This window comes from Haliotis rubra, unplaced genomic scaffold, assembly GCF_003918875.1.
Source record: "Haliotis rubra isolate DU_JTF1 unplaced genomic scaffold, ASM391887v1 Scf545, whole genome shotgun sequence".
NCBI lineage: Eukaryota > Metazoa > Mollusca > Gastropoda > Lepetellida > Haliotidae > Haliotis > Haliotis rubra.
Window position 1 is genome coordinate 336,371 of NW_025767241.1, and position 17,843 is coordinate 354,213.

Below are 17,843 nucleotides of genomic sequence, written 5' to 3' on the forward strand. Positions count from 1 at the left end.
CGTCACGCCGAAGACCCGGGTTCGATTCCCCACATGGGCACAATGTGTTAAGCCCATTTCTGGTGTCCCCTGCCGTGATATTGCTGGAATATTGCTAAAAGTGGCGTAAAACTAAACTCAGTCCTATTAGGTATTGTGTAGGGGTTTTTTTTCATGTAGAATAGGAGACTGACTAGTGGGTTGGGGGAAATGATAGGTTTAGAGTAGGTTTTTCATTTTGTAGGAATGAATTTGTTAGGGTTTTCCTTTTAGGCTCAATAGATTACTAGGGGTGAGTATGTGAGAGGAAGTCTGGTATTTGTTTTGTTAAGTTTGGTTCCTTTCAATTTTATTAACTAATAAATTGTATTTGTTTGGTGAACTTGAATTATGTTATTTTTCTGCAAGAATCATTAGTCATGACTTGAACTATCACAGAACTTGACAGAACCTAAAAGAAAGGTTATAGAGGTTCCGGTTTCAAGCCAATAAGTTAACATCCACTAAAAAAAATACACAACGCAAAGTCTGCTACTGAAACCGTTCAGAAACATCGAACCTAGAACCTTACTGTCACTGGGTGATTTGCCGCAACGGAGTCGCCTATTACATAAGAAAGAAACAGTAACATGCAGCTCGGGGAACGGTGCTTGAATTCTGTGTATGGATGAATCGATGCACATCGTTATCAGAGAGAATAATATTTGTTACTCAGGATTGCAGCAGCTGAGTGCACTTTTGCCTCATCAGCATCAAAGTCATTATTTGAGGACCAAAGAATTAGGACATTCCACATCATCACATTGTGAACCAATCTCCATGGTCTACAGCAGTGACATGTGTATGCTACAGGGATGAAATTCTCTGTGCATACATGGGAAGCTGGTGCAATCGGATCGGATATGTATGATTTCATCGTGGCAAGTAAGATGCCTAGTAAGAGGAGGAGAGTACCAAGCTGGCAACCAGAACTCATCCCTAACAAACACAGGTGTAGCAAGATGCCCTCTCATGATGCCCTACTGAGAGTTTTCTTTCTTTGTTTCAGACAGTGTATTTGCATTATGATGCTTTGACATTTCAGCAGACACCGTTGGAAAGTTAACATATCTTCAGTATCAATATTGAATTAGCCAATTTGAACAGGTGCACACATTTTGACGTCTTGCCTAAGTGGTGACCTTGGCAAACTTTGAATAACATATATACTGTAACCTTTGAAAAATCTACGCCTGTAAACAGATTATCTTTATAACTACCATTTCAGATGCGGACACTCCAAGGCTAACAGTTTCCATGCCTCAAGTTCAGGAGAATGGCACTGTATACCTGGCCTGTAGTGTGACCAGCAGTCCAACTGCACAGATGACCATCAGGCACATGGACAATGACTCATTTTTACTAACAGAGGAGACAAACAGTGCCAAGTTTGTCATACACAGAGTCCAGTGTTTACAAAATGGGACCTACCAGTGTTCAGCTGATAACTCACAGATTCCGGGGGCAAAGACAACTTCTGCATCATTGGATGTCTTGTGTAAGTGTAATCTTTAAACCATTGTCATTGTTATCTGAGGACATGCTAAAAAAGTGCAGTACTGCATTTAGCAAATGTAACAACAGGACTGGTTATATATACCTTAAAAAGATGAAAAGTAGAATATTCTTAGAATCATGCAAAGATACACGAAGTAAGTTAATGTCACATGTATCCTCTTGTAAATCATTGGCCCACCATACTTACATGTATAACTGCGTATAGCTTGAAAAGGATTACTTAATGAGCTAAAACTCTGCAATGCATTATTACCATATTATCACTGTAATTTGAAGTATACATGATTTGACCTCACCATACTGATAGTCACAAGATCTCAGAGAACACTTCCCGTGGGGAAAATGGCAATACCTTAAAGGTCACATGCAACGTAAAACACAACTTTGCAGATTCTGATACCTTTCGGTATGGACTTACCGAAACAAAGCGTCAAAAATGCAAATTCAACTTATAAAGTTGAAAAATAACGCGATGAAAAAAAACGCGCGAAATCGGAGTTCAAACGATTAACTAATTTTCCCCAGACTTTTCTGGGGAATACGGGTTTCAACAGCTGGGCTGCGCTCATAGCACGTGCGCAGTGAAATAGGTTCGCGCAACTTGGAAGCGGGCTGTCTGGTGAATACTCGGTGAAGGCTTTGGTGTGAGCTATTTTCATAATGTTTTGTTGATATCTCACAGGTGCGAGCTTTTTATAGGTTATGACAGTAAATAAACTGTTTATATAATTTCATTTGTCTATTTCACCACACGTTCTTCTTACCGAGTCACTTTCTCAGTTCGATACTTAAAAGCAATGTCATTATTTAGCGTTGACACAATTTCTAACTGTGATATAGATATGTCGCTGTCACAGACAAAACTCAATGTCTTGTTTTATTGACACCTGTGTGTCTGCCTGCCTGTCTGCTTATGACAATATTCAATACACAACTGCGATCACTGACCACATGCAATTTGAACTTAACACCAATCAGGCTATACACCATAAACAATACGCATTGATTTATGGCCCGAGTTCGGTCTCTGTCACATTATGTAATTACACAGACAGGCAGGTGTGATACTTGAACACATGACATGTTATGATGTCTGTTGATTGCAAAATGTTATACACAAAAAATGAGCATGTATTTACAAAACCCAACATCTCTATATATACACACACAATGAGCCGTGAAGGCGGCATCTGCTAATGAACCAGCCGTTACACTTGAGTGCACACCCACCCGCTCTGACTGGGTTCGGTATCCCGGCTGCTTCGTTTCGAGGGAGGTAAACCCAAGTACAAAATATTGGACTTTTGATTTGCGATTATACTCTTATAATTTTGTTTATTTGTCATGAAGAAGTGATAATTGTGTTTTAATTATGTTTGATTTTTTGGTTGCATGTGACCTTTAAGGTGTACTGATTCATATGAGAACATCAAAAGAAACAATCCTGAAAAAGCCATTTTATGTACTGGAAATGAGAATACAAAAAAACCATCTTAGGTAGCACATGAACATTGACTGTTGCTGGGGAAGAATGGATATATATTCTGTGATACTGTGAATAGGGAAGGTATGAGGAAAGTATCTTTGTGTGACAGTGAAACTGTTTTCACGTGTGGCAGTGGGAAGAAAGTAACTCTTCCTTTTAAGTTAGCAGGTGAACAGTTTATACTGTTTGAAACACTGAAGTGGAACATGTGAGAGGAACCATACAGTTACATCCAGTTAACAGTTTTTTCTCAAATAATCGTAATTAAAACACCCCATTGTAGCATAGGTTGAGGCCCATAACTGTCTGGTTAGGACTTGACTATTTACAGACGATAACCACATAACTGGAATATTGCCAACCAACCAATGAACACTTAAAATATTTTTAAGCCTACACAATACCCTTTTGAATATCAGTTGATAATGTTCGTCTGTGAACCCCATCATGGTGAAACACCTTCTGTCCTACATTGCAGCAGAAAGAGAGAAGAGAAATGTTTCCATATTAACTGTATTATAACATTTATAACCATATGGCACCTAAAACCATAAAATTTAATAATTTGTTTTGAAAGGCTGATTAGAAAAGCGAATTCAAACAGGCCGTACCATCCCATACTACTTGGCAAATAGCCATTTAACTAATGATGTTTGAGAGTGTATGTCAGTACGTTTGTGAGGGCATTTCTTTGCATGTTTGAATCTGTACGGGCTCATGTGGCATTAAAAACAACCTGATTCTGTTAGTCATCTCTTACGACATATCTTCAAAATACACGTTGCCCGTTTGTGGAATCAACCTCATTATGTTGTGAATCACCAGAGGTCGTGACCAGTGAAGATTCTTCAGCAACCCATGCTTGTTGTAAGAGGCGACTAGTCGGATCATGTGGTCAGACTCGCTGGCTTCGTTGACACATGTCATCGTATCCAAGTTGCGTAGATTGATGCTCATGCTGGTGATCACTGGATACCTAGGATCGATTATTTACAGACCGCTGAAATATTGCTGAATGCAGCAGTAAACAATTTAATTTATTAAAGTAATTTTACGACGATGTGGTATTGGCAACAGTGGGTTTACTCATGACTGTCTGCTGAACCAGACGGGGATGGACCTCCCATGGGTGTCTCTTGCGATGAAGTGTTCACCATCAAGCATATACTTCTTGACTGTGTCGACTTATCGACTGCAAGGGATTCACATTATGTGGCAACAAATCTTAAAGATCTGTTTTCCTGTATGAGCGTGCATCTCACTGTTAACTACAGAGCTCCAGATAAGAAGTAGCTCATGTGGGTACTGTACCCACTGTATTTTCTTGGAGTGGGTACTATAAATGTTGAGTGGGTATTTCATTTACATTTTCTGTTACCCACTGCTTTCAAATATGTGCGTATGTCAGTCACTTTACTCACCTAAGTATTATTACCACAATCTGAGAGTATTACAGGCCTTTTCATGGGCCCAAGACATCATACTAACAGTGCATGCTTTTGAATTTAGTGCTATGATATTTTCTGGGGTTTTTTAATAACAATGTAATGAATATATATGCTTTTATAATAATACTCGTTTGGACTTGAAATGTTTACTAAGAGACTTGATCTCGTCACTATATGGCTAAAATAATGCCGATGTGAAGTAAAATAATGTTATGTCATATGTTTGATGTTGTGAGTTGGATTAGGTTTGGTTGTATTTTGTTGTATTTGTTATGATTGTTAAGACTGGATTGTACACGATTATAAGTATATATGGGTGAGGTTTTCAAATTTTGCCAATTCGAAGAAAGACTGGTCCCGTGACATAGTATATACATTATTATCCATTACAATATATACTGAGTCAAAAAAGAAACTTCACATTCTTTCTTCAGGGCACTTTAAAAGAACAAGAGATGGTAAGATGGATAAATTGTCATTATTTCATTGCTGAGATCTGTGTGATGTTCTCGATACACTGACAGTGCCATAATCAGTTCCATTAGGCTACACCGCCGTTCAAAAACATGGGTATACAGAATGTCAAGTCACAAGAATAAAACGTGCTCTATTGGATTAAGGTCAGGGGACCTCGATGGCCACTCCATGACGTTGATTCCAGCGTTTTGAAGGAAATTTCGTGTCAACATCGCGGTATGCGGCCGAGCATTATCATGCTGGAACTGTAGACCTGGGCCATGAGCCGCCATGAAAGGAACGAGTTCAGGGGTGAGCACCTGGTTGCGGTAAGCAGCAGCTGTGAGGTTTCCACGGATGACCAGAAGTTGGGAACGGTTGTTCCCACAGGTTGTTCCAGACACTATGCCTGCCGTCTGCGAATCTGAGGGTAAACCTGGATTCATGGCTAAAGACGACTTGATTCCAGTCTCTCTGGGTCCATCGGAGGTGACGTTGGGCCCACAGCAGACGTTGACGTTGATGAAACGGTGTCAATATTGGCCCATGATATGGACATTGAGAATGGAGATTTGGGGCCCGCAACCGATTTCGAATGGTCTGTGAGGACAGTCGACCTCTAAACATCACAGCCCTGGTTCGTGTAGCCGGCAGGAATCTGTCACGTAGGTGACGTGGGACGATTTGACGACCCGACCTTGGGCGATCAGAAGTGGTGCCAGTTTGTTGTAGACGACCTCGCAAGTCATACACAGTACGACGGCTGCATCCCATTGCTCTTGCGACGTCAATAACTGATCTTCCTGCTTGCAACATGCCAACGGCACATTCAAGTTGCACATTTGACAATCGTGGCATTTCAAGTACTGTTAGAACTGTGGTTTAAAAGTGTTTTTTCAATTCTTGAGGCCAATGCAAACACGTGCATATGAAGAAAACTTCCATGCGAAGATCACGTGATCGCCTGCACGTGCAAAACCTGATTTGGCACTAACGTCATTTGCACGACGAATGGATGGGTTTGAGTGGGTTTTGCTCACGTTTTTCTAGAGTCGAAAGATAGGGATCCCATTTCGGATACATAGATGTATCATCAGAGAAAAATTATTCATTATTTTTCAAATTACATTTTGTGAAGTTTCTTTTTTGACTCAGTACAAAATATATTCATCAAGCTATTGTCAGAGCCAAGTTAATGTAAAACAGCAAATACTCATGGCAGGACAAGCATATACATGCATACACATATCATACACATGATCATGTAACACATATGCACATTCACATAATATCTTTAGTGATTTCGGGGTAAATGATATCCCCTTAGCTTGAGGAATTGACACACAAAAATATATGGATTGATGAACATTCCTTATATACAAATACACATGTACATACACATACATATACAGGCACACATGCACGCGCACACACACACACACCGCTATATAAGCTGAATGTATGTTGAGATATAATCTTATAGATAGGCACGACAGGCATGGATAACTAAGTTGGCCATGATGTTTTCAATTTACTCCAAGTTAAATTAATATCAAATGGGTACATTTAGTTCGTGTGTCTGGTGTGGTAGAGTCAAGTGTCAATACTGGCCCAATGAGTCAGGGATGGGTACAGGCACTCTCCTCCAGGCAGTGTTCGGTTCATCTGGTTGTTTGACTTCCAGCACTAAATCTATACCTTTTTCTCTCACTCGTGTATAGAGACCCTTTTCCTTTCTTAGTCCATAGGCACTTCAGGACAGCTCTTATTCTTCTCATTGAGGTTGGTAAGTCGGTTTGTATATTTTTCTCCGTGCCGTAGGACACTTTCTTAGCTCGAAACACATAGTTCCTGTCTTTCATAGGGGACGAAGGCTGCTATCATTGTTGGAGGTCGAGTGTCTTTGTCTTGATATCTTCTTCCTTAACTGGATTTGTTTGGCTTGGCCTTCAGGGAGTTTTAAATCCTTTGTCATGAACTCAAGTAGTACTTCTTCAGAGTCCTCTGGTTTTGCGTCGGATTCGGGTATGCCATTAAAGAGGAAGTCGCATGATTTTCCTATCATGCAATTCCTTTGCGATGACTTCTCGTTTCAGTAACCCGTATTGGAAATTTATGTCTGCTCTAAGAGTTGTTAAGTTTTCTTTGATGGTGCTGATATCCTCGACGTTTGTCTCAATGAGAATCTCATTCTCATCAACTCTGTGTTTGATGTTTGCAACGTCTATTTCGATTTTGTCAATGGCCGCTTGTAGTTTAGTGTCTATAGAGTCCATTTTAGCTGATAAGAATAAGTTCTTTAATGTCATCTAGGTTTGTAGCTGCTGAGCGTGTAGTGCTTGCCGGGCCTTCTCTTTGCTTATGCGATGACGGTGTTCACAGTTTTCGTGTGTGGTGGGTCGTGTGTTCGGTGTGATGACACAGCTATGTTTCTGTGCAATATTTGAGGTTTATAACCTGTTCGCAAGGGTCTTGTAAAAGGTTCTGCTTGTAATTACAGTCAAATCCCGATGAGTCGAATACCGGTGTCTCGAACATTATGCATAACTCGAAGTACCTGTCAGTCCCGACCATTCCCTGTTATAGTTGTCATCATTTGAATACCAGTTACACAAATTCGTCTATAAATACACACGATGACACGAGAAGAAAATTTGGTCCCATGAGATTCAAACAACAGCAATCTTGTATAGATAAGCCGAAGTCAGTCAATGAGAAGTTGATTGGTGTAGCAAACTGATCCAATTAACAAACCAGCGCGGCTCACACCTTTCCGCCTTTGACGGGTGAGTTCAAAAGGCAGATTAGTGATTTTACGGAAATCACTGTCTGTGCTAATCAGACTGGAACTGATAAGGTGCCCCTATTAGTGATAGGGAAATTATTAGATAAACAAATGCTTAGGCGGAGGAATTTGGACTGGATCATCTTTTTTTCTACCCTCATAGATATACCTATGTCTCGAATACATCGATAAGTCGAATTTATCACTTGGTCCCCAGAGATTCGACTCATCGGGATTTGACTGTACCTCAGTACTACATGCTGTGAGTGGGCTTGGTTGGGTTTTTCACATCACTTCTCTCTCTCTCACTTAGACACGTTTACCCAACATGGTAGACCGGAAATGCCGGTTTTAGCTGCATGACGTTGCCTTGAATAACATTCCTCATCTCAGTGAGGGCAGATAATATGTCAACTTTCATACTATCAAGGGCTACTTGAGCCACTGGACCAGGGTTATGGTAAGGTCACTACAACTCAATATCTCTTTACACCGAGCTTCCCCTCATGGTGCATTGCAGCTGGTCGTTTTTCTGTGTGGTGAACATTACCGAGGAGACATGCAACGACCAAAAGGCTCACCATTCTGTAGACATACTCAGTTGTAGAACATTGTTCGTTTTGATGTTGGTCTTGACTAACCCTGTCAGCTATGGTGAAATCCCTATATTTAGTGTTCTTTACATGGTAATTTATTAATATTTTCAGGTTACCCAAGAAGAGACTTTCGCAAAAAGTTTCGTTCCAACAGTAACATGTGAAATCAATGAAACTTCATATATGGTTTCTCATGTGATCGCAAATCCTCTGCCGAACATCACCTGGTGGAGATCCAATGAGGGCCAGCTGGAGCCTATCAGGGCATCAACTGTACACACTGTGTCCAGCACAGACCTACAGTCAACACTCAAGATCACTGTTACACATGCCAGGGACTACGGGAAGTATGCTGTAAGGGTGAAAAATTCAGTTGGAGAGAGCACCATTGTCTACTCACTGTTGCCGATTTGTAAGCTATGATCAATTCTTTTGTATACACATGATAATAGTTAATGACTGTAAATATCTGCAACCATGGTATAAAGATTTGGCTCGGACATGTTTTTAACATTATACCAGATCTCTTCTTTACATGTCAATGAAAATCATTTAATAAACACTATGCAAGTATGTTCATATCTAGTCATGGTCTACTGACCCATAGGTGTCAGCTATTATAATTTAGCATATGCAGTGCTTTCAAAGTACTGGTGAGTTTTAATCACAAAGGTGCTAATCATAGCATGTGACAAAATGATATGCCGTCATAGACTGTTCAAAGTGTCACAATGGCAAACTCTTTCACTACCTTTCTCCAAATACTTAATTTACAGCAGCCCCGCTTGCCCCAGACGAGTTCAGATTTAATGAAATTGGGTACACAAACGTGATTCTTCAATGGAATTCCAACTACAATGGAGGTTCTCTACAAACATTCCTGGTTGATTATAGAGCCGCTGAAGGTGACAGCAACTGGGATATATGGAGGACAGGGATACCAGATCCAGGAATACACAGGGCTGTGTTAAGCAACGTTACGGGATTGAAATCAAAGACAAATTATCAGTTTCAAGTTTATGCAAGAAATATTTATGGCACCAGTGAAAAAAGTTACCAGGACAGCAACAACTGATGGTGAATGTATGTGTCATTTTCCAAACTGAAACAAGCACTTAGCTCAGAACTGTTTCTGTAAAAGAACTGCAGCTGTTTGATTTCATTTGAGACCGATGAATTGCAAAACCAAATTTTGCACTGTCACATGAAATTGACAGCCCAACTCCGATGACTTGTCTCATAATTTTGGACACCCGAATGAAAAAAGTTGTTTAGCGAACGATCATTATCTTGTTGTCACTTTTCGTTATTTCTTACGAGGGGGAATCACTTGCTGGTAGAACAGCCAGGTAATCAACATGCGAGTGCAGTTCAATTTCTATGTCAACTCGAACACCTGGCGGTTCTACCAGCAAGTGGTCCCCCTCGTAAGAAATAACATCACATTACATCATATAACAATGCTTGGATCTAAGAATGAATTCAATTAGTGATGAAAGTGAAATGCTTTCCTTTCAGTTCTAGCTGATGGACAGCTAACAGAAGACCGATTTGAAAAAGGAATTGGGATAGGAATTGGGATAGGAATTGGGATAGCTCTTCCCATAGTGATACTACTTTCCATTCTTCTTGTAATTATGTCTCGGCGAAATCGAGGCAAAGGAGAAAAAGGTATGTCAAGGTCACCATCACCACAATACTTCGACCATTTTTCAAACACTTGTTAACGCGATATCTTATGCACTGTTGTACCCAGTGTCTTCAAATTTGGTGTCAGCCTGCATTGGGGTATTATGCAGACACCAGTTGATTTGTGTAACCATAACCTTATTTTCAAGGTCACCATGACACTTTGACCACTTTTCAAACTTATGTCAGCGTGATATCTCATAAAACGTTGCACCCAATGTCTTCATTTATGTCGACAACCTACACTGGGTGATTATGCAGACACCAGTCATTAAAAGGTTGTAATGTTTTTGAAGATTTAGACATAGTTTACAGTCACCTGTTTTGAATATATTACATAGTTAAGATATTGAAAAACTCGAAGCCTCAGAGCTGAAGCATATATTGGGTTTCTTACAAATTTCAAGTGAGGAATTAACATAACAGGTATCAGGGTAGGGTAGGGTAGGGTAATAGGGTATGGGTTACCCGTCCCAGCCTTAATACCTGTGTTAGGTTTTGACAAAGGATCATTTTCTTTTCAGTGCCTGGTACACAAACCGAGTAAGTAGTTTCATAATAAATATGTGCTTTTTAAAAGTATTTCTTAAATAATTCAAATGACTTGCATTTCGTTAGTAAAGCTGCTTTGTGTCTTTGCTCCTCCACCTCTGAGAACCATGCGCTTCTTAAAGATTTTAGAGACTTCATATCTCATATACCTTCCATATTCACTTGAGAATAAGATAGATCAAGCCTGAGCAACATCAAGTGGACATCAAAACGGCTTGTGTACAAGATAACTTAAGCAAGTATAATTGGAATTTGATGCTGTCTAAAGGATAATTTTGACTGTTTCAACATCAGAAATTTCAGTTACAAAACATGGCCTCCAACATCAAGAAATGTTTGATTTATTCATTGGATCGTATCAAATGTTGATGCCACTTTCACGGGTATTTGATTTTTATTCACAAAGTTTTGTGTCAGGGGAACTGGTTTCAGATGCAGTGAAGTCGGAATAGATAACGATGCAACTCTTTTTAGTTACTCTTTCTCCCATTCTGGGTAATTTGGATATGATGGGAATGGATAGCTTCAAAGTCTTAATGTTGAAAGAGTGAGTTTAGTTTTACACCGCACTGAGCAATATTCCAGCTATGTGGTGGTGGTCTGTAAATAATCGAGTCTGGACCAGACAATCCAGTGATCAACAGCAGCAGCATCGATCTGCGCAATTGGGAACCGATGACATGTGTCAACCAAGTCAGCGAGTCTGACCACCCAATCTTGTTAGTCGCCTCTTACGACAAGTACGGGTTACTGAAGGCACATTCTAACCCGGACCTTCACGGGTTAATGTTGAAAGAGTGTGCAAGATTTGATATATCTTGAATCTTGCAAGTGTTACTGCCAATTGGTATATAACAAGTACATCGAACATACTGTAAACGTATTATATTTCGCGCAGGTTTTATTTTCATGCTTTTCGCGCAAAACATTTTAGCGCGAATATTTATACACCGCGAATAAACCTGTCATTCATTCAGTCTAGCCACGCTCGCCCCTGAGTTGTTACCATAACACATCAAGTTTGAAGACAGAAATCTACGGGAATCTTAAAATGACGACTGATAGTAGCATAAAGAATCATACTTAACTGTCGCTGTAATGGATTTCCCAAAACATAATTAAATAATGAACCAAATCCCATCGCCGAATTAGCGAAAACAGCAATGTGTGTTGTGGCCGCCATGGAAATTGGTCACATGACAGATGGTTTGATACAAAACAGATTACCATGAAACGACTCTGAAAGAAATAATACAGCAGTATTTCATTTATTCATTAAGATTTTATTTACAAGTACATCATGAAGCGAATAGTCACTTAACACTCAATCATCTCATTCACAACAACCCGGCTTGTTTGAAATCACAAAGAGCTTCATATACAGTAGAAGTTAATTCGTCAGATCGTCAGAATTCGGAACATAAGACTGATGTGTTTTTCATCTCTTCCGTGAGTAAACGGATTACTGTGTACTAGTATATCGCACAGATAGGGATTTCCTGTGAGTAAGCAATAAACGCCGCCTGACAGGTTAAGCCACTCTGTTTGTTTTCACTGCTATTAGTGGCGGCCAAAGAGACAGCTGGCAGTTCCGGCAATTACTGATTGCGCGAATAATTGACCGCGCGATGTAGTCTAAACTGTCAATTCCGCGAAAATTCTAAAACATTACACAGCCACGTTGTTTTCAATAAATTAGGATGCAGATAGTAAATTCTTTACGTTTGTTGAGTTATATGCAAAGACCCTGTGAAATGGCGTGAGACGAGTTTTTACATTGAAGTGTCGAAGTGAAGGTGTTAATTATTTGTTTATATCAGGAAAGCCTGCCATTATATAACATCCCAGAGTACATTCCTCAAGCTACCCTTGTAAAGCTTATGAGGTTTCCCCAGGCTATCGCTTGAGGATATAACACATGCAGATAGTGTCTGTTGGACTACAAGCAATAAAGACAAACTCCTTCGACTTTAACTTGATTCAAATATCTGCAAAATTGTTGATGCGGTGTAAAGTAATACTCACTCACTGGACTTTAAATTTATTCAAGCTGAACCAGTTTCATACAAAAGGCAATTATGGGTTAGAGGTAGTATTCTAAGACTTATCATCATTGTATGTAGTGTGAAATAGCAACTGGAAATAACGTCACAATGAAAATTTCACACTTAGGAAATGGAATCCAACTTAACATACACGTTCTCTAACGTAGGGTGTACTTTCAGATGTACTTACCTATGTTCTTTTAATGTCTGTTGCAGGCACACACAGTCAGTTCCATGTAAGTTGTTTGAAGAAACTCAGTCACCATGTGCCATCCTTTGTCGTTTCAACAATATGCGTCATTTACATTTGCCATTTGTAAATTGGAATTGTTAAGTTTTATTCATGTGTCTCACCTTAAGATGCTGGTTCACCAGTATATGTCAAACACCTGTAAATTCTTACCTTTGCAAATGAAAACAGTGGTCTAAGCAAATACAAGTGGGCAATGTTTTTGTATTTGCTCAGCAACATTTGCTAACAGAAATATTATTTTTGTATCAGATGAGGCCACTGAACCAAGGACCTACTCCTCTCTCAATCAGCAAATATCTGAGAACAACGAATATGAAAGAATTCAACTGGAAACATGTGGCAGAGCATTTACCACTGGTGCGTACAAGTGCTTTCTCGTCATCAGTGCCTTGTATAGTGGTGAATGATGAAAAAATTAGTCAGATTATCGACCTCAGAGGAGAATGATTATTACTAGTATGAAAATATGAGGGCCAAGTGAGAGCACAAAAGAATGAAAACGTAATTTGTAGCAGTTGCATGTAATGTTGTTGTGTTTTATAACAATAATCTGCCAATGTTTTAATATGTGTCCAGTGTACAAGAATTGTTATATTTTAGAACCATTTTTGTAAAAGCTCTCTAAGAATTTGGTAGGGACTATTCTGAATGATGTTTCTCCAAACTGGACATTGAAGGTGCATACAAACTGCTTTTATTAATGAAGAAAATGAGAGCAGTATCAATCAGCTGTTCTGACAAGTCATTACCAGTTGCATTTAACCTAACCTCGTGTTGTATCTTTTAGATAGTGTAATACAGAAATACCTTTTCTCCTGAAAAATATTTAAGGCACTTGTTACTTTAATCCCCAAAAATAAAAATGTGCAAATTAAATACAACATGTCTTTTTATGATTGTTGGCTATTTCTATCAGCATCTAGACAAAGATGGATATGTTCAGAAACTATTTGGTCGATATGCAGAAACACACTGATGATAGAAATAAGTTCTAATAACTGTCAATCTGGATTGAAAAACATGTTATCCAAATGGTATAATCATAAGAAAAACACCACCTTGTAACACAACTTTTGCATTTGGTTTTGAAAAATGACGTTTCTTTTGCAGCTCAGTATATATCTATAAGCATTATTATTTGCGATTCACATTTATTAAATGTTCTTGTATTTCAGAAAGTGAACATCCATATCGGAACATGACAGTACCATACCAAAAGTGACCTAGGACATGATTGACAGTGTCAAATTTGTTTGAAATTGGAACCAAAGATATACTGACATTTAGCCCTAACGAACTAACGTCTCTCCGGTTTTAAATATACAGAGAGATGTCAGCTGCAACAAACAAGTGTTTTACTATAAAGAGATTCATGTTTGCAAAAGGCATAATAATTACAATTTCAAATTCAGTAAAAATGCTTGACATCAGTGCAAGAATCGGTATGTCCTTGAAAGAATGTTTGTCCTTGGTATTTATGCTGAAAACAATATGACTGTTTAACTGAACATCAGAGAATATCCTACACAATATTTCCATTTACCTTTGATATGTCTACAAAGTAATATTTCCTTGAGTATTCTTTCGTTTCTTGTCTTATGGAGTCAATTTCTACTTAAAACAGAATTGAAATTAAAAACATTTAGAGAATAAATTGAAATCCATAAGCATTGAATAAACAGATGTGCTGAAATCCATTAGATAAATTCATCTTCACAACAGTTTTGAAATGATTTTATGTTTCTATTATATATTCTAGATACTCTTATATGCATGCTATGTTTGTGATTCTTAAAGTGGCACCAATAAACAGAATGTGGAATAGTTCATATGGTTCTCACTCTGTTTTTTTAAAATTACTGTAACTAAAAGGAGCATTTGTTAAGGTGTCTGTTATAGTCTTGTTAATTATGTATGTGTATGAGAACACTCCCAATTTACACACTGGTATATCAGCACTTTACAAATAGACAAATAGGAAAATAGTATGCCCACCACTGTTAAATTAATGAGGCAAACCAGTATTGTAACTTAGAAAACAGACGTTCTTGGTTTGAATAAATCATTCTTACGCTGAGTGTGGCAGTGGCTGAAGTTGACCTTTCTAGGTGCGGCCCGAGCTTGTCCAGAGGGCTGGCATACTAGGATTTTGTGCCCATACAGCCTCTGGCCACTTGGTGGTGTTGCAATTTCATTTGAAATGGCATATTTGCTTAAATGTGAAGTTACCTAATTAAGTACAACTGAATCAATACTTGCTATGAGTGTGCTTTTATACCACTTTGAACAGTGTTTCAATAACGTCTCTGTTTGTTCAATTCAGTCATATTTCCAACAATGAACCGAAAGTGACGTCATCAACCGGAAATGACGTCAGAAAATATGGGGAATGACGTTAGAATAACCGAATTGAACTAAATCTATCAGAAGAGAAAGGGGATCTCTAATTCACATCATTCCTCACAGGATTCATCCTTATCTCACCAGGAAATCCCTTCTAGGTGGTGGTATTATAGCAAATAAGGCGTAAACATTCCCTCTGGATTATGGTTACCTAATTCTGTAGCTTCCACAAACACATACAGAATGAAGTGAAATTTTTAACACGAAGTCATAGCTATCCCTAGTGGTATGCCCTTCAAACTGGCAGAGTTACCTCCCCCTGACCTAGACGTCACTGTTAAGTAGTTTGAAAATCCTCACAAATTTTCTGTATGGTATACACTGTACACGTATATAGAGTGGAGTGAAAATTTGATTTCCATCAGCTTGATTTCTACACTGATTCATCCCTGTATAGGTTAGTGTTGTCGACATTAGTCCTTTGGACATCGAATTTGACATTATTATTACGTCTATACTTGCTTTATATTTTCCCGCCTTTTTCCTTTTGTCTAACTTTAGCTATGGCTAAGAGTAAGTGCGTGCAATGTCAAAAGTTTATGCCGGATTTAGACCCCCATTCTCTCTGCATTTCTTGTTTTACTGGTAATCCTTGTACTTTGCCTTTTGTGTTCAGAATTATCAGAAGTTGAGTGGTTAAATATGGAATCTGCAAGATCTCAGACTAGGAAACGTAAGAGCTCCCCGTCATCGTAGGCTAGCAAAAGTAAAAAATCTGCTTCGGGGTCCCCGCCATCTTTACAGAGATCTGAATCAAAATCCAAATCTAGATCTAGATCTAAGTCGGATGCATCTCATTTGGACATTTCTGCAATCTCGGATTTATTTGCATCGTTTAAATCAGAGTTGAAGGCCTCAGTTAGTCAGCCTATGTATGATATGGAGATGAGGAATGAGGCCAAGATAAATTCATAACAAAAACTGTTTCATGATGGCATTATGTACTGCAAGACGACCGGTGGTCGCACTGACTGGGTTGACGATGGCAAGAGCCGAGGGCAAGAGTCAGTTTCTGTGAAACTCGGGGGTGCTCTACCTGGGAAAGCCGGGTATCACCTTATGACAGGATCAGAAAGCCGTTCCCCACAGGGGGAGAAGCCAGGGGCTTCATGTGACGGGGACGGGGTCAACCTGGCTGACCCCAGGTGGGCTTTAATTGTGGTCCAGGCAAAACAAGCCGTGACACTTGTCCCTGGGAGTAAGGTGGTCACGTTTGATCCCAGTGACTAAAATTCTGCTACCTTATCCCACGCGGGGAATGTGCTGCAGTTATATCTTAGAGGGACTGACTCCATGCCCTCGGCTCGCTTCTCCCACCTTGGCTTTAATCAAAGAGCCACGGCTGCCACGGGGGTTAGCGGTATCCAGGACCAGCAGTCCAGTAGCCACGTGCCGTGGATTTCAACGGGAGCCATGGATCATTTTGACACTGATAAGCCACCGATGTTACCGCTTGTACCGGACCTCTCGGATTTGGAAGCTAATTCTGTTTATCCTCTCTCTCAACCAGAATTTGTTATGAGGGAGTTAATGTTTAACGTCACATCGGCAATATCTCAGCCATATCGTGACGAGGAATTTGTTATGAAGGGGGGGTTATTGACAGTCCAGCTTATGGATACTTCAGCCGAAGATTTTGTTCCTGGATGGTCACTTAGGGAAAAGGTGGAATTAATCCATGGACTTTATCCTAGCACAGTCCCGCCACAGCCAGAGGAGCCGGAACGGGAGTTACCAGTGGAACTGGGATCGTCGGGATGTCTGCCACCGGAAAGGGTTCCCAAGCTATCTCTTCCTCATTCATCGGCACTTAAGTCGGCGCTGGACTCTTACAATTTGAACCTCTCCAAGGCGACTTCACTAAATGTGCTACCCAAGATTGTTCAAAAGCAAGTGTATGCTATTCACAATAGACTGATTCCACTTTATGCTCCACACATGGACAAGGATTTTGCCCAGCTTCAGGGCGCTAGAGCTGCCAGGGATCCTCTATTTCCTGTTCATCCAGGGATCTCAAGGACATGGATGGGGCCGCTCGTTCATCCTTGGACATACTATCCTATACCAACTGGTTTGCTGCGGGAGTCCGGGCATTATTACCACCTTTATTCCAAGATTATGAAGGAGTAAATAAGGACACTTTGGAATCCATGTCAGCCAAAGAAGTAGCCATGGTGCACTCTTTTTTGGATGTGCTATACCAATCTATAGCCGACGCAACTCACAATCAGCTGTGTACTCTTTGACGTCTAACAGCCATGGAGAGACTTAATAAGTTAGATTCAGTGAGAAGTCTACCAGAGACAGCTAAAGACGAATTATTTCAACAACCCCTGGACTCAGAATCTCTTTTCAGTGGACAATGTGGTCAGGCTATTCAAGCTAAGGATGCCATTACATGACGTAATCTGAACCAGAGACTGGTTTCAGCTCTACTTTCACAAAACAGGAATAAACCTTAGTCCAGGCCTAGGAGTGATTCATCTGCTACTATTTCCCGCCAACCTACTCACAGACGTCAGGAGCCACTACAACGTTCAGCATTTGATAGGGCAGGAGACTCTAGGTCGCGTAATACCTCCTCGTCGACATCA

General features: G+C 39.8%; 1 protein-coding gene across 6 annotated transcripts in view; it reads left to right on the top strand.

The window, feature by feature from the left end:
• The window catches only part of LOC124253579 (hemicentin-1-like), a 143,390-nt gene extending 129,326 nt beyond the window's left edge, over positions 1 to 14,064 (top strand). For all 6 annotated transcript variants that reach the window (XM_046687386.1, XM_046687385.1, XM_046687383.1 and 3 more), the window contains 8 exons: positions 1,247 to 1,516; positions 8,419 to 8,719; positions 9,084 to 9,390; positions 9,826 to 9,978; positions 10,521 to 10,539; positions 12,810 to 12,829; positions 13,096 to 13,203; positions 14,022 to 14,064. In XM_046687386.1, the coding sequence (XP_046543342.1) occupies positions 1,247 to 1,516; positions 8,419 to 8,471 (323 nt within the window). In that variant the 3' untranslated portion in view covers positions 8,472 to 8,719; positions 9,084 to 9,390; positions 9,826 to 9,978; ... (2 more) ...; positions 13,096 to 13,203; positions 14,022 to 14,064. The remainder of the gene's footprint in view (positions 1 to 1,246; positions 1,517 to 8,418; positions 8,720 to 9,083; positions 9,391 to 9,825; positions 9,979 to 10,520; positions 10,540 to 12,809; positions 12,830 to 13,095; positions 13,204 to 14,021) is intronic.
• The last annotated feature ends 3,779 nt before the right edge of the window (positions 14,065 to 17,843 follow it).